At 40.5% G+C, this 24,524-nt stretch overlaps 1 protein-coding gene across 2 annotated transcripts in view; it reads left to right on the top strand.

Annotated features, from left to right (window-relative positions):
- The window catches only part of Kif16b (kinesin family member 16B), a 276,501-nt gene that overhangs the window by 243,517 nt on the left and 8,460 nt on the right, over positions 1 to 24,524 (top strand). Inside the window, exon 25 of one of the 2 annotated variants that reach the window (XM_028755092.1) lies at positions 1,510 to 1,593. In XM_028755092.1, coding sequence (XP_028610925.1) covers positions 1,510 to 1,593 — 84 coding nt within the window. Of the gene's footprint in view, positions 1 to 1,488; positions 1,594 to 24,524 lie in introns of those variants that run through there. The other variant, XM_028755101.1, reaches the window with a different exon arrangement.

Raw genomic sequence — 24,524 nt, forward strand, 5'->3', positions numbered from 1 at the left:
GTTTCTATCACAAAATTTTAAAGGTAAAGACAGGACTGAATAAACAACTCAGTAGAAAAACCTTGTCCAGTTGCTTGTGAGTCAGTGTCAGGACTGCCCATACAAAATGAAAAAACAGAACAAAGTTTGCTATTAGAAGGTACTGTTTGTTGGGGTACTGTTTGCCCACCTAGAGTAGGAAGAAGGAACTGCGAAAACCACTTCCTGGCACAGCAATGTTCATTTCTAGAATCAGGTGCTGGCTGCAGTATGCCCAGTTGGAACATTAGTCAAGTTTTTCTTTTATACATTACACTTTCTGATATTTCTAGCATATCTTATGGTGCTTTTAACATCTTAAATACACAGAAGCTGGTTTTTAATATTTTTAAACTTAAGCTGTAGTAATATAAATTTAAATCAACTTAGTGATTTGCATAGGTATAAATTGGAGTTTCGTGGCCTATTGTGCGCTACTCTGTTGAAGAAATATTCATGTTTTTCTTAATAATGCTTCATTGACTTCAATTTGTCCACTAAAGGTGAGAAATAAGGAAACAGTGAATTCTACCCACAGCAGCAATTATTACAGCTTAGCACCCATTCTGCCAAGGCAAGCCTGGCTTGTCAGAGTCTCACCGGATTATACAGCCCTTCCTAGCCTGGGCGTATAACAAAACTTACCTTATGATCTGTATGCCTACAAGAAGAACATTACAGAAGATTACTATGGGCTCTTAAGACACAGCTAGAGAACTAATTACAAACCTCCATTTTCAGAAGCCCCCTTTTCCTGAGTAATCTCCATGTACACTAATCTAAAAGAAAATCATGTGGACTTTTTAGTCTACCTTAGTAATTGTCCAAGAAATATTTTACAAAATGACCAAGGAGTTTGTAGATACGTTTTCAAATTCTCATCTCCACTGAAAAGTAATAATTGTATGGGCTACTGTACAAACTCAGTGCTTAAGTTACAGAGCAGAAGCATACCTCAAAATAAAATAAAAATAAATAAATAAATACAGTGTGAGAGCTCCTGACAGTCATTTCCCCCACATGAGGCTGAGTTAGAAGATCACTTGAGTTCAAGACCAGCCTGAACTGTATACTTAATTGTAGACCAACTTAAGCTTTAGAGTGAGACCCTATTTCAAAAAAGCAAAAGAAAAACAGAAACACTCAGTGGTGGGCTAGAACTCACCTGCATCCCACAGGCACCTACCTGGTCTAGTGTCATTTGGGGCTTGTTTGTTTTATGAAAAATGCTACATGACATGGAATCTGATCTTTAGAATGTATTGTTCAAAAATCATACACACACACACACACACACACACACACACACACACGTTTTCTCACTTGACTAATCTCTTCAGTGTTGATGGCAACCCAGGGCAAGACCTACCACCTTTAAATTTTAAGCTTCTCTCTTCACCCCATAATAGGGACACTAATAAAAGTTTAATTAAAAATAGACAAAAGTTCATTGGTATGACCTTAATATAGCTCTTGAAATCTGCATTTTAGCTTGCTGCTCTTGAATTCCCCCCAAAGAAGCTGTTTGGAAACAAAGACGAGCGGGTAGTTGCTGAGCGGCGGACACACTTAGAGGTAAGAGATCAAGCTTTTCACTTCCCTGTATAGAAAATCTACCATATGAATGATTGGCAAGAGCACCTCCTGTTGGACCCTTGTCTTTACTGATGACTGTGAAGAGCTGCTTCACAGTTAATGCAGGAGATGGCAGCAGGGCGGTGGTATGACTTGATTTCAAATCAGATCCTTAGCCCCCTCTAGTTTGGCTAGCTAGCATTTTTCTGATTTTGAAGAAGATACCCTTGTTCTGAGGGTTAGGAAGCAGTGTGTGAGTGAAAACTACATATTTCCCTCAGCCAGATGGCATGTGATACAGGATGAGAGCATGGAGCTTGCTGAAGAAAACTTGGAATTAATTAACCAAACTTACAGTATGTCGTCATTGTTGCTTTTTCAAGAGCTTTGAAAGGGAGAAGATTCAGATCTATTTTAGTTCTACTTCAGTGTCTTTGGATTTATTTTAACTTTATCTGCCAAGCTAGCTACACATAGAACCCAGTTTAAGACAACCTGTTTTTGTGACTGCCTTGCTGCTGATACCCATAGCTGACTACTGTCTCCAGTTTATGGCTTGAGGAGTAAACAGTTGATTATATATGGTTAAAATCTAGCTGCTTTTGCCAGAGCAACTCCAGGATACCCTCAGAGCTCCCTTTGTTGTGGCTTTGTGGAGTATAGTCACATGACCTATTGTAATGAAATCCTATCAGAACAGACCTTTCTAATGGGTGACTTGCAATGTAAAATTTTGGGAATGATCTTGCTCCTCTGGACTGCCAAGTTGAACATAGCTACCTATGGGCTTCACTTGGTGTCAGTGAACCAAAATGTACGGAATTGTCTTAAGCTGTTCTGTCTAGAAGGGTCCCGTGAGAGCAAAGGGGAGACATGGAGAAAATGAAGCAGTGAAGTGTTATAAGGGAGGGCAAGTTTCAGTGAGGAGCCATGCTTCCAGACTGCAGTCACACTGCAGCTGCAAATCTCAAGAAGTCTTAAGACCAGAAAGACTGGGCTCTAGAAGGACTGTGATGGACTCTTAAACTTATCCTGTGAAGCATGATCCTAAAATTTAGTAGAATTAGCCTTCAAGGACAAGGTTATTTTTGTGAGTCTGCCTGGTTGAACTCTCAAAGTTTTACAGTGCTTGTGTACAGTGCCTATGTTAAGATTCAAACAAACACACAAACAAACAAATAAACCTAAGTAACACTTATAGTAGTGATGAATTTTCTTTCTCTAAACTTTACCTGCCTTGACTAAGTTTTCTTAATGAAAACATGGAGAATGGTGGGTTACAAACTTGTTTTAAAAATTGCTTATTGGCTATTATAGCTATTGTCATTCCTAGCTTCCTGGCGCTCTGATGGTGTTCACATGAGGCCAGCACTGCCAAAATAGACTGGTGATTTTTTGGTGGACAAGAACAGAACTTGATGGCCTTTGGTTTTCCATTCCAAGTGCACAAGACTCATTCTCTGTTTTCTGAGAATGAGTCTTTCTGAGGTGTTTTCTGTTGTAGTCCACATTTGTTCCTTCAGTGTTCTCCTATCCAGGGGTGCATAATCTTTTGACATTTTGACATGATTTTGTCATCTCAAAGTTTAAGCTCAAGAAATACACAATTGAATTTCAAACACAAACTAGGAAAAAGAACCCTTCAATGATTTGAGGAAGCTTGCCAGGTTTTGCATTCTTAGCTATTGTTGGCCACGTGAAGCTGCATGTGAACCATGGACTGCTGGGTGGACAAGCCACCTGACTGTGTCATCACTTAGCTCCATTACACTATCTACTGTGCATTCTGTATGTCCATGTCACCCTGTGGCAGCCTAAAAAGATTACTTTGGTTCACAGTTTGGAGGTGTCAGTCCATGGTCATGGTCACTTCTGGGTTGTGGCAAGGCAGAACACAGAGCAGAGGAAGCTACCTGACTCACAGAAACCAGGAAGCAAAAAGAAAGGCAGGAAGTGGTCAAGATCCCAACATCCACTTCAAGGTTATGTCCTCAGTGACCCAATTTTTGCACACTAGGTTCCACTTTTCACAGACTCTCTACCTTCCAGGAATGCCCAAGTAGAAACTAATTCTTTAGCACATATGCCTTTGGTGACACTTAACCTGACTACAACACCATATATATATATATATGTCCTTTTGGTTTGCCTGTGACTGTTCAGTACTGGTGCTTTTACAGAATGTGTTTCATACCTTGGGGAAATAGGCACTTGTGTTTGAAGATAAATGTGTTTTACCTAAAACTGAGTGGTAAATCTTAGAGCATTATCTTCTCTTTGAGAAGCAACTGTAATTCACCTTCACTTTAATAGAAAATTAGTCTAAAATCCTTGCATTAATTTCCTGTGGCTATTGAGACTTTTCATTTGATCTTCTAGCATCAGGAGCCACTACTTGAGTTAGTGTATTTTTATATGAAAAATAAGAATTACTTTCCATTAACTCCTAATGATTTAACTCAATAAACATTTGTTTAATTTCTCTCCCGTGCTGGATCCAGTGCTCAGTGCTATATATAACACAAAGATCAATGACACATTTCTTTCCCTCTAAGAACGTATACTTAAGTTTCTCTTTTAAAATTTATCTGGAGATGTCATAGATACATGAACACATAAAAAAAAGTGAATTTCAGTTAGACCCATATCTATAATATCTGTATTATATCTGATATCTGTAATGATTGTTTAAAAAGAATTAACATTATTAAAATTCAAAACTACAGTTTTATAATTGCAATCACTTTGATACAGCTGTGTAAATGGTGATTTTTAGTGAATTTTATTGTGTATAACAATTTTCCAAGTTGTAAAATAATATAAATATAAATAATGAATTCTTAAAATACTGGGTAGGAATGAAAAGCCATGATGAGAGGAGATGTTTTGGAGGTGAATTTCATACATTGGAAAGAAGATTAGTTGTGCGCCTTGTGCTGGGAGACTAGGACTGTAGGATGTAACATCCTGCATCAGAAAACCTAGGAGTAGGAAAAGACCAAAAGTGATGGAACAGCACCTTGGCTCTAGCACCCTTAGTGATAAAGCTGTAATGCCTCCACCCAAACAACTTTGCCTGGCAACACATTCATAATTAGAGCCTGTTTTGCATAATCTCTGCCTGTAAATGAGTCATATACACATTCACATGCATCCTGAAACTTTTGTTCACAAAGAAACATAGAATCTTAAAATATTTCTAACTTGGGTGAGTCTTCCCAATGCTGGCTTCCTAACCAAGCTGGAACAAGTTTGATATGTATAAAGATAGACCTTGCCTTTGAACAATAGAGTTCTGGACATTCCTTCTCCTGTCCTGAAAACAGCAGGGATTGAAGTTGTCAGATAAGGTAGTAGAGTTCTCTGTTTCCAGCAAGGAGAGAGGGAGAAAGGGATAGAGGGGGAAGGAGGGGAAAGAGGAAGTGAGGAAGAGAGGAAGGGAAGATGAATGGGTGGATTGTGGTTCTGAAACTAGACATTGTGACTTCTGGGCTGAAGGTCACCAACTGCCACTGTTGACACTCAAGAGTGCTGGGGAATTGACTGCTCTCCCTCAAAGGCCTGCTCTTTAACACTTGCTGTCTACTAAATGCTGCCCATTGTGTCCTGCCAGTTACTTCCTTCTCATGGGAGCTTGGGAAGGGAGATCTTTTGTCCTTATTCACAGGTGAGGAACCGTGTCTCATGTCTCAAGAGGGTCATAGTTCCCACAGCTAGTGAGGAAGTGGTAGAGCCTCAGCTCACTCTCAGCATGGCTTCCAGAACAGGCCTCTGTCACTGAGCATCCACTCTTTCCCTATAAAGGAGTGTTACTTTTGGATAAACTCAGGATTATTACAAGGTTAACCAAGCACTGCTGACTGTCTTTTTTCTCTGAAATGTCATTCCATTCATCTAAATTAGGATGACACTTGTCCTTGCCCTATAGTGTTCTGAGGCTGAAGAAGCTCATTACTGTTCCTGTCTTTGTGACTGTGGTGGCTAGTGTTGTCTGCTTGACAAATCTAGAACATCCTGGGAGGCCCTCTAAGCATGCCTTTAATTACATTATTTGAGGTAGAAAGACCTGTCCACTGTGGGCCACTCTAGGATCCTATACACTATCTAAACAGAGGAAAGCAGCAGCATGCCTTCAGCCTTCTCTGCTTTCTTACTGCGCATGTGCTGCTCCAAGCTTCTGCCATCTTGATTCTTTGCAACGGAACTGCAAGCCCTAATAAAGCTTTTCCTTCCTGAGTGTCTTTTGTCAGAGTGTGTGATCACAGCAATAAGAAAAGAAATGTAGACTGTGGCCATGGCAGGGAGATGGTGTTTGGTTATGGTCTCACATACATTTCTGTTGGAGGAAAGGTATGTATTGTGATTGCTGACTTACTCTGCAGCAAAGAAAGTTTCCAAATCGTAATTCCTTACAGTTTTATTTATTTTTAAAGATGTGGGGTGGCACATTCTTCCCATGTAGACTTATTTTTAGTTGTTTTGTGTTTTAACACACCCTTTGTGTTAGCTCCCCCTCTGGACCCCTTCCTTATGGTCTCCTCATCCCCATCCCCATCCCTACATAAACCCTCTTAACACCACTGTTCTCGCAGTAGACTCTTAAGCTACAGGCAGGCAGCAGAGTCACAGCTGATTAAATTCTTCGTCTTCACCGATCCTTCACATGTGCCTCACCTCTACTGAATTACCAGAAAACCTGCCCAAATTAGCCTCCAAATTAATGAGATTTTTGTTGTTTCCTTTTTGTTAATTGATGAGAGGTGCACTTTAGGTTACAAATTTCAGAGAACATTACTTTCTACTTGAAGACATTTCTGCTAATCATTCTAATAGTCTGTCAATTCAAGGCATAACTGTGATGAAAGAAATATCTGAAATTCTCTAAAAATGTAAAGCCTTCAAGAGGAATAGAACCACCTTGTAAGTAAGAGCCTGAGAAGTTTCTAGAACCTTTTCTTCAATGTACAGGCAGCAGGCATTTTCATTCCCTTAATTAACACACTAAGAAGATAGGTCAAAGTAGCTAAGAGTGTGGGCCTGAAGCGCAGCATCCAGCCCTTGGTCCTCAGTGGCTAACCACTGCTTCAGTTTCCTCATCTGCAAAATGCTGCCGAACCATCTTCTTGCAATTACACTGAGGGAAACTGAGCATGTGTGCAGAACACACAAGCTGGCGCAGAGATAAATAAAATACCCAAACATGGTGGCTGGTGCAATGGGTGTGAAGATTTTGATGATGCACCACGGGGATGGAGATGAAAATGATGATGGTGATGATTAGGAGGAGGAGGGAGCGAGGAGGAGGAAGAGGAGGAGGGGGAGGAGGACGACGACGAGGAGGAGAGCAACGACAATGATGACAATTGAAGTTGTGGGCATTGAAGTTATATGTGTGTTCTTGCTTCTGATGATAAGTTGGAGGCACTAGAAGTTTCTTGATGTGATGTAACCCTCTCCTTCATTCTAGTACTTTATAGTCTGTGAAGTAGAAGGGCCTGTCTGAAGCTTTGGATCACAGTGGAACTGTTGTCCAGTGGAAGAAAGACCAGAGAACCAAGATCCTTGTGAAAGCTGCACTATTACTTACAGTCCCTGGCTTTATTTATAGCTTTTTAGTTCCCTCTGTACATCTTCCATGCAATTGACTACAATCCTGCCATTACAAAGTCACCAACTGACCTGATGAGTACTGTGAGCTTGTCATGTAGAGAAAATAGCTAAGTCTCAGTGGTTTTCAGTCAGATCCCTCAGGACTACATCTACTTTTTAAACAAGGTTTAAAGATTTATTGACTCAAATCAACAAGGGAATATATATACCATGGGGAACCACTTTTGGATTTGTAATATTTGGAAGAATGTGAAAAAAAATACTTGCCCTGGACTAGTTTTAAAGTCTGATTAGGTATACTACTAATTGTTATCTAGAAACCCTACACAGTGTGGTTTAAATTTTGAATGAATTTGAAGAGTAATAACCACATTGTGTTGGGTAAGGGAATATTTATTTTGTCTGTGTTCAGACATGATTACGGAGTGTTCTCAGTGTTCTGTTTTCTGTTTGTCTTGCCTTACCCTTCTGTAGTTACAGGGTAGCCCTATCTTATGTTGGAATTCTATGAACCTGCTTATAGTCCACAGAACAGTGAGGCTTGGCTCAGTGAGGCTTGGCCAAGTCCAGGGGATCTTTAAACATTCTCTCACAGTCTTTGGGTATAGGTCTTTCTAATTGGAGCTAAACTAAATGAACTATTTCCTAAATGCCTTTTCTGCTGAACACACACCTGAGTCATGGCTGTCAGTATTGATGCATGCCATTGCCCTAAGCTTCATTCTGAACTATGATCCATCCCTACACCACTCACCTTGCTTTTTCTTCCAGTAATGTCTCATTCAGTTTGTTTTTGGTCTTAAACATTGACATTCCAACAAAAAATCTATTACTTGGTTTAGATATTGTATAGCCTGAGTCCTTTCAATTTCAAAGTTAATTTTAAGAAGAAAAAAAAAAGCCCTCCCATTTTCTGTTTCCTCAGACATTTAGCTATCAAAAAGCTCTTTAAAAATCTATCCCTAACTTAACATCCTTGCCATCTATTTTCTGCTGATTTTACACAATGTCTAATGGTAGAACTATTATAAAACATAGCCAAAGATGAAAGGATATCTCGTAGAAAGGACCATTTCTTCCTCATCAGAGAATTATGTCTTCTAGTTATCTGCTTCCTCGTATTAGCAAGGGCTGTTTTCTGTTATTAGGCCATTAGCATCACTACCCACAGCAAAGCATTCTCAAGAGGGTTAAGTGGCTGTTGAAGTGTGAGGAGAAGGTGAACCAGAGTTTGGAGGCTTTTGGATACGGCGCCACGGAGATAAAGAGTGTACATGTTGTGATCCTAGGGCTAAGCAATGTCAGGGAACCCTCTCTGTACTAAACCCCCATGAGTTTGAGTCGAAGCTCTTTGACCTTCACTATCACCCAGTGGAGGGGAAAACCCCACTTTAGTGTCCATGAACAGTCAGAGTAAAGCAATATTAAAGCAAACATTTCTACAGTGAGTCCCTCTGAGAGGCCTTCCAGATGAAGGGAATATCTCCCACTGTTTTCAGATGGTGGTACTCTGCCCTCTTCTATCTTGTGTGCCAAGTAGCATTCTGTCCTGGGTGAGAGTGACAAGCAGGGGCCCTGCCTTGTGTGCAGATTTGTTCTCCACCTCCCAGTGCAAACCACACCACTAGCAGTGAGGATATCAGCATTTTCTTGGCTTAGATGTTTTTGTTTTTAACATCTGCAAATATATGTTATTTTCAGGGACAGATGCAGCCTGGCACTGGCTCTCTGAAGCCCAGCTCCAGTCTTTGTTTTCTTGGAGTTTGTTTTCTCTTTACCTGTGGACTTCACAATTTAAGTTCAAAAGGAGATTTTTACAACTTTCTGATCTCCTGTGAATTCAAAAGCAAGTATTTGAGTGGCTCTTAGGCAGTGAGATATACCACTCTAAATCTCTCTATCCTGGCCTCAAGGGGTTCACTTAGGAGCTAAGGATACATTAGAAGCCCTCCCATACCAAATCCAGTCTTGCCAGTGGAAATGCTCGTATTCTCAGGTGCTAGGACTGGTTCCTTGTGAAAACTCTCAACTCTCATCTCTTCAGGATGTCATTGGTTGAGGAAAGCAACTTTACCTGTCCATGGTCTTAGAACAAGTGATTTTTTAGTGACTAGTTGGTATGGAGGAAAAAAATCTGGTATCCCTTTCTTCTTCAGGACAGTTCCAAAAGGCAGTCTCAGCTTGAGAACTTTATTCTAGCTGATTGATCCTTTATTACAACCCAGAGTTCATTTTCTTCTGTCCAGCTTGCCTTCTTTCAGTCTTCACAGACATCGATTCATGGCACTCCCTAAAACTATATGCAATCTCTCTTGCACCCTTGACACTCCTCGTAAAGAGTTTACCAGAAGATAATGCTAGGCTGCTTTCTGCAGTGTCAGTGTGTTGTACTGTGATTGAAGTAAGGAGATTAGAAAAGAGCCAGACTGCCTTTGGCACAGAAAGTAAGGGAATGACTACAATTTAACATGTGTCTGATAAATCCCTTTTTTTATGCTTTTACTTCTTTCTTGAGAATTTTATATATTTTTATCATATTCTTTCCCCTCCCCTAACTCCTTCCCCACACAACTTCATGTTTTCTCTTAAAAGCAAAACAACCTCCACCGAAAAATAAACTTCTAAACACACAAAAACAAAACAAAATATGGACTCAAATTTGTATTGGCCAAATACTCCAGATCATGGGAACTTTTTGGGTTGTATGGTTGACATACTTCAGTGTCATTCCATTAAAAATATTGACCCCCGTCCCCAACTCTTCTAACAGCTATGATTTGCAAATAGCTGCTTGGCTAGGAGCAGGGCTTTGTGCTCTCTTCACCTCCTCTATGCTGGGATTTTGTCTGGCTTGAGCTTGTACTGGTCTTGTATGTGCTATGGCAGTCTGTGGATTCATATGTGCATCTGCCCTGTTGAGTCTAGAAAATGCTGATCCCTTGAAGTTGTCCCCCACCTCTGGCCCTTGCAATATCTCCACCTTTTTTTTCCATAGAGATTTTTGATCCTTGAGGGGAGGGATATTGTACAGACATATTATTAGCTATGCTTTAAATTAGCTAAACATCTGAGAATTTGAAGTGCTCCTCAGCTCAGATGCCTCTTCAGACAAGCCTTTTCTGCCATCACTTCTAGATTCCCAAATGTTTCTTGCTTACAACAAGCAGTTACTGGATTTTTGTTTTAAATTTATTTATTGAGTGGGTGTTTTGTTTTCTAAAGTAGCTTATGTTTTACTTAGAAAGTTTCTGAGGACAGTAATTCATTTGCTGGACTAACCATTACTCCTCCATTGCCTGGCTCAGTATCTAGCCCTTTATATTCTTCAATAAATATTTTTGAACGTTAAGTTTAAAACCTATTTAAAATAGCAAATGGTGAAGTTTTGTCCTGATAAAGTTTCAGCCTGAGAGTACATACCCAAACTTCCAGGTTGAATTCACTTGTTCTATCACATGATAGCATGCCTTTGGGCAAGGCCTTTAACTGCCCTCAGCTTCACTACTCTCAGTGCAAAGCATGGATTAAAAACAGCCACCTTCCATGGTTGTTGATGGATTAAAATGAGAGCAATTCATAAACATCCCCAATAATATATCATCATAATATATCATCACTTACAATATATCTGCAACTCATAGAGAATAAAAGTTAAGAATATACTTTAAGAACATATCATTCCTGCCTGTATTCTCCTGCTGTGTTATTGACTGATTTTAGACAAATTACTTATCCTTTCTGTGAATGATTTTACTCATCATTAAAAGTACTGTAGATAATGAAATAATTCATGTAAAATACTTGGAAGTGTGGCTAACGTATAGGAGACACTGAAAAGGGTGGGGTTTTATTGTTATTTAATAACCATCAACTCTGATTTGTGCCTGTCCATATACTTCTGAGTATGGAGCCATCTACTCAATCATGGCCAGCCTAACAGGGTCCACAGTTTTAAAGAAAACTGACTCTCCCTCCCCAAGATACCGTCAACTATTAGTAACTCCTCAGTTAGGAGTGGGAGCTCATGAACCCATTTCACTACATGCTAGAATGCTTACTGTCTGGATCCTGTGCTGGTGGTGTGCAGGCTGCCACAGCTGCTGGGAGTTTGTAAGCTCAGTATCCAGTCATGTCCAGAAGATACTGTTCCTTGCCGATCCTCCCAGTCGAAGATTAAGGAAGCCTCGAACTATAGTTTTTGACCACTAATTTCAAATGTAGAAAAAAATCTTAAAGATTTGACCAAAGATAGATAGATAGATAGATAGATAGATAGATAGATAGATAGATAGACAGATAGATAGATCATCCTTTCTGTAGGCCTAAAACTACTAAAAAATAGTCTATTAAAAAGATAAACATTTGGAAGTCATATGTTTGCTATGTGTTTATGACTTTCCTTCCCTCATATGATCATTGTGTGTGTTTATCATTTTCCTCCTCCTCCTTTTTCCTTTCACTCCATCTTTCTTGTGATTTTTCACTGCTGCCTTACTGTTTCTAAAAGCAGAAGGGAAGAATAATGGATGAAATGGTGCCAGGCCCACAGACGACTCATGGAGTCACCATATAAGCAAGCCTTACTAGACATGTATGTAACTCATGGCTACAAGTCTGAAAATTGCACTTCCTTAGGATTGACTCTCCATTATTCTGAAAGTAAAGTCACTATTTTACCTCTTTTACCATGCATTCTCTTTATTCACTAATTTTTCCTAATTTAATGTCTATGTTAGTTTATGCCTTAAGAGCTGGAACTTAAAGAAGTGACAATACACCATGTTTCCAAATGAAACCTACAAATCTTAAAAGCCAAAAGGAACTGCTCTGTGATCACGTGAAATCATTTTGGGTGATCAAAGGCCAGGTGGAGCATTACTGTAACTCGTCAAATGATTGAAAAGATTCTTTTCTCCCTGTTTCTTTCATGGCTAATAAGCTGTTATCAAAAGAAAAGTCCAGAGAAATACCATTCAATTAGTTTTGTGTTTGGCCAAGTACTGAGCATGGGGCCCACCCTATAGTGTGGTTGATATAAGTTGTTTTAGAGTTTCTATTGCTGCAACAAAACACCATGACGAAAAAGAATGTTGGAGAGGAAAGGGTTTATTCAGTTTATACTTCCAGATCATTGACCATCATTGGAGGAAGTCAGGATAGGAATTCAAGCAGGGCTGGAACCTAGAGGTCGGAGCAGATACAAGAGGCCATAGAGAGATGCTACTTACTGGTTTGCTTCACATGCCTTGTTCAGCCTGCTTTCATAGAGAACCCAGGACCACCAACTCAGGGATGGCAACACCCACCATGGGTTAGGCCCTCTCTCATTGATCACTAGTTGAGAAAATGCTTTACAGCTGGATCTCATGGGGGTGTTTACTCAACTGAGGCTTCTTTCTCTCTGATGACTGTAATTTGTGTCAAGTCGACACGCAAAACCAGTACACCCTGTGACACTCCATTGGAGAAAACTGATTTTCCCTTTGCCATTGGGTATCAGTTGCAAATAGGTTCCTAGTTCGGGATGAGACCCCATCTGACTTGAATTTGTGCAGGTCTTATATGTGCTGCCACAATCTCTGTAATTTGGTATGTGTGTCAATTCTATTGTGACTTGAAAATACTGTTTCCTTGGAGTCGTCCATCCCTCTGGCTCTTACAATTTTTACCATCCTTTTCTGCATTGATTCCTGTGCTCTTCTATCGTTCTGATGAGGGCTTCACTTAGGCTTGGTGTAAAAACCACATTTACTCAAGTTCTTATTGTCTGAAGTTTCAGTAGAATTTAGCATTTTTATTACATTTGGGGTATGTGTTTATGTGTATGTATGTGTACATGTGATGGCCAGAAGACAACTTTTGGGTCCTGGCAACAAACTCTGGTTGTCAGACTTGGTGCTTAGCACCTGTACCCACTGAGCCAGCACATAGGCTGGTGGTTACAATTTTAAATCCTTTAATGTATTTGTTTATTCTTTGAAGATAAGAAAGCTCAATTTGATTCAGAAAGTCTCCATCACAGATTCCTGCACTGCTCCAGCAAGGTGGCTCAGCTGACAAAGGCACTAGATCCAGGGTAGAAGGAGAGAACTGCAAAGTTGCCCTTTGACATTACATTACATGTATGCACACATGTGCCCATAATCATACATGTACATAGACACAGAAACACACACACAAAGCAAAGCAAATTTTAAAAAAATTAAAAAGGAAGTCTCATGCTTAAGACAAAGTGACAGCACTAGAAAAGAAATGGCAAGTGAACCACTGTGCTCACCATTCATTGGTCCATTGCCTCGCTCGGTTTCCCCTGTATCTTGTGTCAGGACTACAGGGAACTCCACTCAGCAGTTTCCTTAGCTGTTTAGTTATTGCATAACCTTCACCAAACCCACTTCAGATCTCAGCTGTGTGACTCTCATACCCTTAGATCTCTGTGTATCTGGTGCACATAGCTCCCTAGAAGAGCTCTGTCTGGTGAACAACACTCTCCGTCTCCTGTTCTTTCTTGAGTAATTTGTAGTACATCTCTTTCTTTGATTTTCTGCTGGGTTCTAATGGAGCACACCCCTAGAAGCTTCTTCAGAAAGGACGTGTAAAAGGCAAATTGCTAGCAACATGTCTGCACGTGTCTCTGAGACACTCCCTGGATTCAGAATGTTCTTTTGGAAATGGTTGTTGTGCAGATTTCCAAAGGGTGACTCCATCATTTTCTTACTTTGTTTCTGCTACTATCAAGTTCAGATCATTTGGAGTCTTGATTTTCCTGTGTGGCATATTCCTTGTCTCTTGGTCTAGAAGATTAAGGAATAGCCTTGTAGGACAAAGTGTACTAATGGGTGAGGATTTTCCTGTGGTCAGCAGCCCTACCCGTACACCCATTCTACTAGACTGGGAGCTCTGTCCATCTCTCCTGTTTCCTTCATTTCTGAGACTTTTCTGCTGGTCCACCTGTTACAGCTGTCTCTGGCTCTTTCCTGGAATATTCTGTTTTGTCAATGCTGAGCCTTATGGTCTAGTCTTCACTTCCCCATCTACTCTGTTTACCATCTCTGTCTGTCTTACCAGTCTGTCTCTGTTCATTATCTCCTCACACCTACCCCAAACCAGTCTATCTCTGTAGACCAGTGGTTCTCAGCCTGTGAGTCTTGACCCCATTGGGACTGTATATCAAAAGTTTACATTAGAATTCATAACCACAGCAAAGTTACAGTTATGAAGTGGCAACAAAAACAATTTTGTAGTTGAGGGTCACCACCTGAGGAACTGTATTAAAGAGTCACAGCAGTAGGAAGGTTGAGAACCACTGCTGTAGATCCTTGCAGAAGCCATGCTGGGTACACTCCTCATTTTTTTATTGCATGGCATCACATGCCACTTGTTAGCTTTCATCTGCTAGCACCGTTATAAACCCCAAGGCCTAACTTCACGCTTCCTGAAATAGTTGGTCTTGTTTATTTCCACTGATGTCAGCACAGTTCCTCCTCATACATCTCCTTTGTTGCAACAGCTCAAAAGACACATTTGGGATTTTCATGCATTTCTATATTTTAAGCCGCAGCCTCTGTGCCGTCGCTGTCAAGCCCTCTGCTTACTATTTATATCAACATTTGGGAGCCATCCTTCCTCTTTTATGGAATCCTGTCCAATTTGCATTAGGCTTTCGTGCAGATGCCACCATTCCCTTAACTCCATTTATTTAGATTTGTTTCCCAAATAAACAAGTGCTGTCCTTTGAAAAAGGGTGTCAACCATGGCCTCTGCTGCTAAGCTATATCCTGTCCTTTGTAGCCTGTTTGTGCTGCCTCTTTATTTTAGAATTCAGCTGCCTCATCTCCCCTGACAATCCTTTCTGGCTCTATGTGTGTCACTTAGGCTTCCTAATGTTAATGAATGAGAGCATAGCCGCAGCCCTTTGAGATAATACTGAGGGAGAAGCAAATGGATAAAATCGTAGATTGTCCCAATTCTATACAGCTCTTTACCCACTCTTACCTGTGTAAAGCTCCACCCACGTTCAAATGGATTTATTTCTGTTTCCAGCGGTTCTCTGTAATGCGTTTATATTTACATATATAATTTTCACTCTAGATAACCCAAACTTTTTTTTAAAGACTTTATGTAATCTCTTTTTAAAATTGAGATAACCTGTTTCATATTATTTATAAAATTAAGAAACTGATGTTGGAATCAAGAAAGCACTTGTTAATCAATGTTGAACATGGTAGAAATTGAAAAACACCCTCATTTTCTCAATAGGTTTTGTGGGCAGCTAAGAAAGCAACCCCTGTGGACACCAGGGCTTGTGCTGCAGAACTCTGATTAAACACTGTGAGCAGGAAGATGACTGCTGCTTCTGGAAATGTCTCCAGAGTCTGGGTCTATGCTTCTCTGTATCTCTTCTCCCTTCCTTACCCATTGGCCATAGCACTTGTCTTCAGTTCCCCACACTGTATTTATGTGCAGCTCCTGAAAGAATCTGGACATTTCAAGGAACAGCTTACATACATACACTAACGTCTCTTGCCTGAATGGAAGCTTCCTTGAGGCAAAAATAAAATTTGAAAGTGAGCACAGAGCTAGAGGAATAGCTCAGTAGTTGTTAAGAATGTGAACAGTGTTTAGTTCCCAGCATCCACATGGACTGGCTCATAACCACCTGAACCTCTAACTGCAGGTGATTTGACACCCTCATTGACCTCTGAGAGCACTCACACAAATGTGCTCAAACAGACAAACACATGTAAATAAAAATAAAATAAATATATATATTTTTGAAAGTGGGTCTCAACTTAGCCCTAGTTTGCTGGTGAAAGGCCCCATGGCTCTTTCTAGGAGCCTCCAGCTAACATGCTTCCTGTGACTGGAAACATCATTATCCCATTTCCTGTCTCCTCTCTCTCCTGAATTATACTGTTCTCTACATTTTAGCACAAGATTGCAAGTGGTGCTGAAGGATGGGATGACAGGAAGAATGACACTCAGCTACCCAGTGTACCAGTCACTTAGCCTTCAGTGCCTTTCGTGAACATACAACATGTATACTGCATGTACAGACATACACTTGGCAAATGTGTTCATCTACAGATAACTATATAGAAAAGGACATTTTATCGGCATTTTTCTTTGTATAAAACACACACCTAATCCCATCCTTTTCAGTTAGAGATGTTGTGTTTGAGAAATTTTGGTCTGGTATTCTTTCAGCCTCTTGTCCCCCTGACAGTTATGCCTCAACCATTGTCCAAATCCCTGGTTAATCCTCTCTGCTGGGTGGAGTCATAGGCCTACCTCTGAGTGCTATGGTCCTTGTACCTGGCATTTGACCATAGCTTCCCCCAGGGACATAGGACTGTGGAGAACACTGAAATAAGGACCAAGACAGAAGAGTAATCTGCAAGGCAAATAGTCCCATGGAAATTTTTGAGAACCCCTTGTCCAGGGAACAAAACAAGGAGCAGCAGGTCTTCCTGCCCAGAGCCTGAGAAGCTTGCCTCTTGCCCTGAGTTTAGGAACTTGGTGTTGAGACAGCCATAGACATGAAATTTTAGCCAAACTACACATAGAAACTATTGTAGGCTAAAATCAGAGGAGAATGGCATGTTCTGTTTAGCCACAACCACAGCTGGAGGAGAGGGCTCTTCAGTGCTCCTATTCAGGGCTACTTCTATCCCAAATTCCACCAAAAGGGAGGCTTTGGGCTTCTACTAAGTCATGTGCAATGGATTCCTAATCCTTTAGTTGTTTATTCCCCAATTATTTGGATTTTTGCTTAAGTACATTGTAGGGAAGAGATACCACACAGCAAGATATTCACTAGAAATTCTAGCAGTCAGTATACTCATTTGGAGCAGCCATTATATCTCGAATTGTTACAAATCTCTATGAGTTTCTATAGTGCTAGGAAGAACCTAATCTTGGAAACAAAATAATAATGATAATAATTGCCTTTCCCCCAAATGCATTTGTTAAAATATCAGAATGTGAAATGTGACCGAATTAAGCTCTTACCTGGTGTGCATTGGTTTTCAGCTCATATTTAATCATCATTCCCCATTTTGAAATGTTTTTTCTTTATGGCTTGAGAGCAAGTTTTTGAAATGAAGGTCTGCCAATGCCTGACAAGAGGCAATATGGGAAATACATTCCCATGCATGCTGTCTCCTGCTTTTCTTTGCAAGAGAAAACACTTATTTTTTCCCATGTCTTAAGCTCATGTCTTAAATATCTAAAAGGGAGAGAATTAGCATATTTGTCTTCTAGCTCCTCGAGGACAGTATAGTATAGACAATATTGACTCTTTAGTATGGAAATGTTGTGAACTGAATTCTGTCCCAGGCACTTTACAGACAGCAACTTTTCAGATGAGAAAACTGGGGTGCATAGCAGTGAGGTACTTTACTCCAGTCCTACCCCAACCCCCCAGTTCTTGAAAAGTTCCCCTGCTTCCATGTGGTGGTTGTAAAGACCTGAGTGCCTATGGACATGCCCACAGGACTGGAGGAGAATCCACATATATCAGTGTTTCCAGGGCTTTCTGCTTTCTCCCTGGTGCTGCAGAAGCTACTTGAGTGTATCTATGCTAAGCCACTGGCCAATCCCTCACTTAGAGCCAAAGGAAAAGACCCACAGAGGGTTCTGGGGGTCTCTCACAGCAGCTCCCCCTGCTTTTACCTGTTAGCCACCATATGCGGTAGAGAATAGAGCCCATCAGAACTTGGTGACACATCCTATAAGGTACCAAGTTTCCTGCTACAGGCTGGGAGGTAAGCACCCACCTCTTCCCATGAACAGAAAATATGTGATGGTTTTGACTTGTGCTCCAAAGAAAGACTCCATCGGCTGCTCCATCCAGGCAGGTCCTGACCTCCCTAATGTAGCTTGTCCATTTTGGAGGTTTCACCATTGCCTGCTCCTGTTAGGTGGGGTCATCATAATCACTGGAGCTGTTTATTGCCCTGAGCAGGACTGTCAACCTGTAAAAACTCAATATCACATGGACTTTAAACACATATCCCTTATAAAATTTTTAAAGCTTGCTGGATTTTATTAGAATGTGTGAACCCAACTGAGTATATTAAATTTATGAATCCAATTGATGCAGTACCATAATAATTCAACACAATATGCTTATGTCATTAAACTCATAAAGCAGATTTTCTGAATAGCTGTAATGAATAGTTCTGATTCTGTAATCACAGACTAACATTTTCACCCTGATGAATTTTAACTGGGAGCTCTCAGACTTCTATGTAACATCAAGAAATAAATGTCATGTTTCAAGTGATGACTACTTATTTCAACTATTTACTTTAAAACCTAGGATAGTAAAGGTAGAACAGAAGGACTTGCAAGGACAGAGTTACTCACTAGGACTGCTAAAAGGATTTGAATTTGTTGGCGTGAAGGTATGGTAGGATGGTAATTTATATCTAATCATGAATTATAGATTGAAAGCAAAAAAACCTTCAGTCTACTTGACTAATGTCGTTCATCTCCTCATTTCTTACCTTCTAATCCCATGGGTTATGGAGCCTGGATAGGTTTTATCCTGGAACACCAAGCCTGAGTGTTTTATCTGTTCTAGGCCATGAGAGGTCTGGCCACTCATGTGTCTGCATTTGCATCCTGGCTTCTTAAGAACTGAGCTGAGACCAAGCCCTGGAATGTGTGAACAGCTGCATGCCAGCATTCCCTTCAGTGTATATACTAGTTCAAGTTACAGACTTTACCTAAATTCAAAGGGAGCTAAGAAGCTTCAAAAGCATGACCTGTTGAGATCAATGCTATAGCAAACTATAAGATACTCCATTTCCCAGTCAACGTATTGTTTGACTAATTTCACCTCTTCTTGAAATTTGGAAGCTTACGGTGATATAAAAATGGATTCTACTTCATACTAAGGCGATTTTTAAGTGATTCTTATGATTTTGGCTACTGGGAAAATTTATTTTGACATGATTCTGCTAAGAGAGATGAATCAGAAAGGTGCCTGGTGCATGAAGATGTGCAAGTTCACACCTAGTCACTCTCAGTATAGTGTCTGTCCTTGTTAAGGAATCAAAGGATCTGGCAAAGATTTCTCAGCTGTGTTAATGTGGACACAAGAAAGGATTGGCTGAACTTTCTGTAGAATCTTTTAGACCTGAATCCAACAGAAACATTGATCGTCTCCTCTTCAATATTGCTTAAGAGAGTATAAATTAGTTCAATGTCTGTGAAAAACAATCTGACCATATGTAAAACCCACATACCTTTCTATTTAAAAAGCCCATCTTTGGAATTTCCCCACATATATCATGGCACACACACAAAAGTCTGATTATCTATGGTGTTATTTGTAAGACCTATGGTTCTTCATCCTCTTCAGGAAGTACTTTTTGTCCTTGACGTTGAGCATGTTCTATACCAGATGTCAAATTGAGGACTTTGACTAAAGTAGTAAACAGTTCTCCCTTGTGTGGTTTGTATTCACGCAGGACTGAAGCAAAAGACTGGGAACCTGCATGTCACTAACACGCTCCAATAACTGATACTAGAATGAGGAACTTATTATGGGCTCTTTAGTAATAATGTGTTATATGAGCAAAATAAAATGTTAAAGAGCATGTCTCTTATGTACTTGTTCTGTACGTTGAAGTGGGGTATTGATATTTTGGATACTACAGAAAGATTTGAAGACAACAGAATGAGTTGAAAGGCTGTTTAAATGAATTGTAAAAAATCAGAAATACTAAAGTGTACTTGGTGCTCAGAACTCTTTCATTAGAAACACAGTACTTCAGACTCAGTGTGGAGTTCTACTGTCTGATAAAGTAGCCACCAGGCAGCCACGTGTAAGCATTTAATTTTAAAGCAAAGCCTGGTGTGGTGGTGCAGGCCTATAACTCAGCACTTTGGAGGTAAAAGCAGGAGGATCAGAGTTCAAAATCGTCTTCATCCTAAGATACCTACCAATTTTGAAGCCAGAATGAACTATACAAATCATGCCTCAAAATAAGTGACAAAAAAAGGAATAAGGTTTAAAAAGATAACTTAAATTCCATTTCTCAGTTGTACTGGCCACATTTTAACTGCTTAGCAACCATGTAGGTACTCTGCTGGATGGAACAGTCATCAATGGGGCTCTCGTTTTACAAGTCAGTCCATATAACACTTTAGGTTGTGCACACAGCAAGCCTATGGGTAGGCCCATGGGAGGTCAAAGGGTTCATGCTCACTCTAGGAGCCCTGGGCCTGGCTGAGGGTGTTCCACTCAGCATGTGTGAATGGGATTTCAAGATGAACATGTTCTTTCCCAGCTGGTAGCTGCTCTTCTCTGTGACCTCTCCCCTGCCCTGTCTTATATATCCTGGGTTATAACTCAGAGCAGAGATCGGCTGTCTTCTGGGTCTGTGCTAGCTAGAGTTCTCAGCAGGGTCTTCCTTCTTCTATGTCTTTCATATAGGCTACCACCAGAGGGTGTGACCCAGACCCCTTAGCTGTCCCCAGTGCTACTCAGATGTATACTTTTAAATGGCAAGGCTCTAACAGAGGGAGAAAGGCACCGATGGATGGATGTCACTGATTGGGCAGAGTGAAACTGACTGTGAGAGTTACTTATAAGCCCACATACTCAATGAGAAAGATCACTGATCCAGATCATGGCCAAATTAATTAAAGTGAGTAATTAAAGCAAGCTTTTTGATTCATGTACATGGGTTCAAGGGATCAGCACTGGACATGAATAAGATAAGGGTTTCATAGTTCAAGAGTAGTAGGGTTCCAAATGAGGGATTTAACAGTCAGATAGACAGGGTCACAGAAGCAGAACCTAAGGATAACAAGTTTATAGTTAACAACATCCTGGAATAAAGACACGATTACAAGGTCATTATAACAAAGTAGTCATTGCAAGGTAATCATAACAACAGGTGATCATAATAACCTTTTGCAGCAAAGACATGGGTGCCATTCCTGGAACAGGAAGTACAGAAGCATTTGTAGTTAGGGTTACAGGTGGCACATAGCCCAATCCTTGAGAAACAAATTTAATCATTAGCAGGAATGAACCTAGTTTATCTTTACCATAAGATGGTTTCCAAGCCCAAGATGAAGGCAGGTTGGTTTATCATTACCTACCGTGTGCAGGATACAGAGTGTGCCCACATTATCTATCCAAAAAGAAATGGGAGTGTAGAGCAGGAGGGCTATTTTTTGTTATAAAAGAACCTACACCATAGCATTAATACTACTTGGCCTGTAAAGCCCAGCCTAGATGGAGATCAGTGAAGGCTAAGGCAAGTATACGTGGACATGCTACCAGGAACCCAAGACAGGTCCCAACTGGAGATGTCAGTAGAAGTATGCCACACTAGACCCCATATGGTGCAGAGAGAGAAAGTTGGGGTTAGGAGGTGTTCCGGGGCCTCCGGCCTCTTCAGAGTCACTGAACCAACACCTGGGCATGACAAGTAGCCAAGACATGCTGAAGGCCTTGGTAGCTCCTTGGTTAAGGCAGAGACTACAGCTTACTATACTATGACTCCAGCATGAAGACTGGTAGAATGCCAACCCCAGGAGCAGCTCCATGTTCAGAGTGTGTTCCCATGTGGAATGAACCATGTCTATTGCTCTGGAACAAGGATAAACAGAAAACTGTAAATGAAAACCCCATAAAACCCCCATTACTTTGTACACTAGTTAAGAAAAAAATAGAGATAGGTGGGATTTGGTTAATGGGTCAAAGTACCCACAGCAAGAGAGGCATGATTCTGAGCACTGAGAGGAAAACTCTGTGTCTCCTAGTCAACATGTGATACCAGGGCCTGGCATAGTGCTACATGGAGAGCAGGTATGTAAAAACTGCCAAACAGTCCTCATTTAATCAGAGTGTGGAGGTCATATTTAGGTCAGGTTTGGAAGCCCATCCAGTGGGCAGGTCATATTTAGGTCAAGTTAGTAGTCAATCCAGCATATTTAGTCATCCATTGCAGCTAAATTGTAAAATTTCTAAAATGCCAGTGAGAAGTGGTCAGACTAAAACTTGTGGGACTTTGGAACTGAGAAGGGTTGGGCTGGTGAATCTCACAGAATCTACTGGATTGATTTATAACAGAGTGAGAACCAGACCTTCTCAGATCTGGTGCTATCCTAGGGTATCTCCATCTGGACTTGAAATGTCTTCAGAGCTCATCAATCAATGACAGATTCTCTAAGTTCCTCTGCCAGGTAAATGGATCATGTAGGTCTTATTAGATGGAACTTGTCTTATGTTCCCACCTAATTTCTTCTGGGGATGAGGAATGCCCTTGAACTCTGTTTCCTGCTAAATGTCACAGAAGAAAGGCAATAAGGCCATTTCTAAAGAACATTTTATTTTAATTTTGATGATTTCAATAACTTTAAATCAAATTACAGATTTATGTTAACATTTTATAAAAGGAAGAAAGTTCCACAGCAGTGAAATAGTTGAGAAAATCATTAGAATGACATAGCTCAGTGATGTATTGCACATGAATAAGGAACAGGCCACAGCTACGGTTGTCTTATTAAAACGGAAATTTCTTAATAGCATAAAATGGTCATGACTTCATCCTGTGCTAATTAAAACAAAGGGGAAGGAACCAACAGATAAGAAGACTGAGCCCTCTGAATACTTCTGAAGGCCCTAATTATCCCTACCTACACACACATACACACACACATACACACATACACACATACACACACACACACTTTGATTGTAAGACTAACGGGCATTCCAGCCTACTTTAACATAGTCTTGAAAGTCCTGAAGAAAGGCCACATTTTGTCTCAGGCTTTAGGACATAGCCCTAGAGGGACATAAGAGTACATTCTGGTTTTCTCCCAGATTGGAAGACCTAGTTATTCTGTCCTACTTTGGCTGTTGACCTTGGCTAAGTCAGAGCCTCTTGATATCAGTGTCCTCTTCTGTAAACAAAGGATGTCTTAGGAGATCCTATTGTGCATAAACCATGAGATGCTTTTCACAAAGAATCTTTTGACCTTATTCTAAATTCTAGGTTCTCCACATAGAGACCTGCTACATGTGCAGTTTAACTCCCTCACTCACATTGGTTGCTGAATTTAGACTTCATTCCTCCTTTCCAATTCTTAAACCTTCTCTTACTTTAAGATCCCAGACCTGAAAAGGACCAGCTCTAATATAAGAAGAAACTACCTGGAAATGCCTTATTGGCCTCAGAAAGATTTGCTCAGGTGGACAACTGAGGTCCTGAGCTATACCTTAAGTCACCTTCAGATGTCATATGAAGGTCTGGAGTCAGAGAGGAAAACTCAGAAGACACTGCTACTGATAGGCTAGATTCTACCCTGTTCTTCCAGTAGGTAAAGCCAGTAGTCAGTACATTATAGGCCAGCATGAATCATGTCAATATTTTAACCTTCATTAAGAAGTTCTGTGCATGTAGCTACACATTATTTCAGAGACATGGCTTTGAAACCATGATCAGTACACTGCGTCCTGGAGGAAAAAAATGAAAATTAATAGATTGCATGTTTGCTTACTACTCTGTATTGCTGTAGAATGTGTTTTACCTTTCAAAACTATTAACTTAGCCAGTAGACCATACTAGCTCTGTTTTGGTATAGACTGATAGTGTTTGCTTATGTTTCAAAGTGCCATAGGAATCTTGAAAATAGGCCTAGATGTAGATCAAGGTTCAGGGAGTGCTCCTCCCAGATTAATGCTTGGCTAGGGATGTGCTATTAGCTGCTTGGCCTGATCTGGACTATTATTCTCAAAAGGCCTAGATTCATAGTCTTCTTAGGAGAAAATGTCATGGGTGAATGCCTTGATCAAAAAGGCAACAAAAATCAAAATATGAGAAGCTCAGTCATGATCCACATGGAAGATTCTCTTGATTTCATGGGTATTTACTACCTGACAGTGTCCTGGGGACTATTTACAGTAAACGTTATTGTGAATCATAGCAGCTGGTCATGGCCATTGTAGCAAAAAATAGACTCACCGATTCTCGGCCTTGGCAAGGGACAGGGGCCAAAGGCTCCAATCCTCAGATTTCACTCATACTTGAAAACTCCATGCTAGTAGTTATTCAATCTGCGGATGCTTTCCTAAATCCCTAAAGAACCTTTGGTTCCAGCACACTCCAAGTGCTGACTCCAGTAGCTCTTTGACTGTGATATATCAATCCCAGGATATCCATAGGAGAAATTCTCCAGCCTTTTTTCTTAGTAAGCCAGATGAGGTATCTCCGAAGAACCAGTGTCTCTTCAGAAGGGGTCTCTAGGAAAGGAGGGAGAGACAGGGGAGTCAGGAAAATGGCCAGAGTCTT

Source organism: Grammomys surdaster, unplaced genomic scaffold, assembly GCF_004785775.1.
Source record: "Grammomys surdaster isolate TR1022 unplaced genomic scaffold, NIH_TR_1.0 129, whole genome shotgun sequence".
Classification (NCBI taxonomy): domain Eukaryota; kingdom Metazoa; phylum Chordata; class Mammalia; order Rodentia; family Muridae; genus Grammomys; species Grammomys surdaster.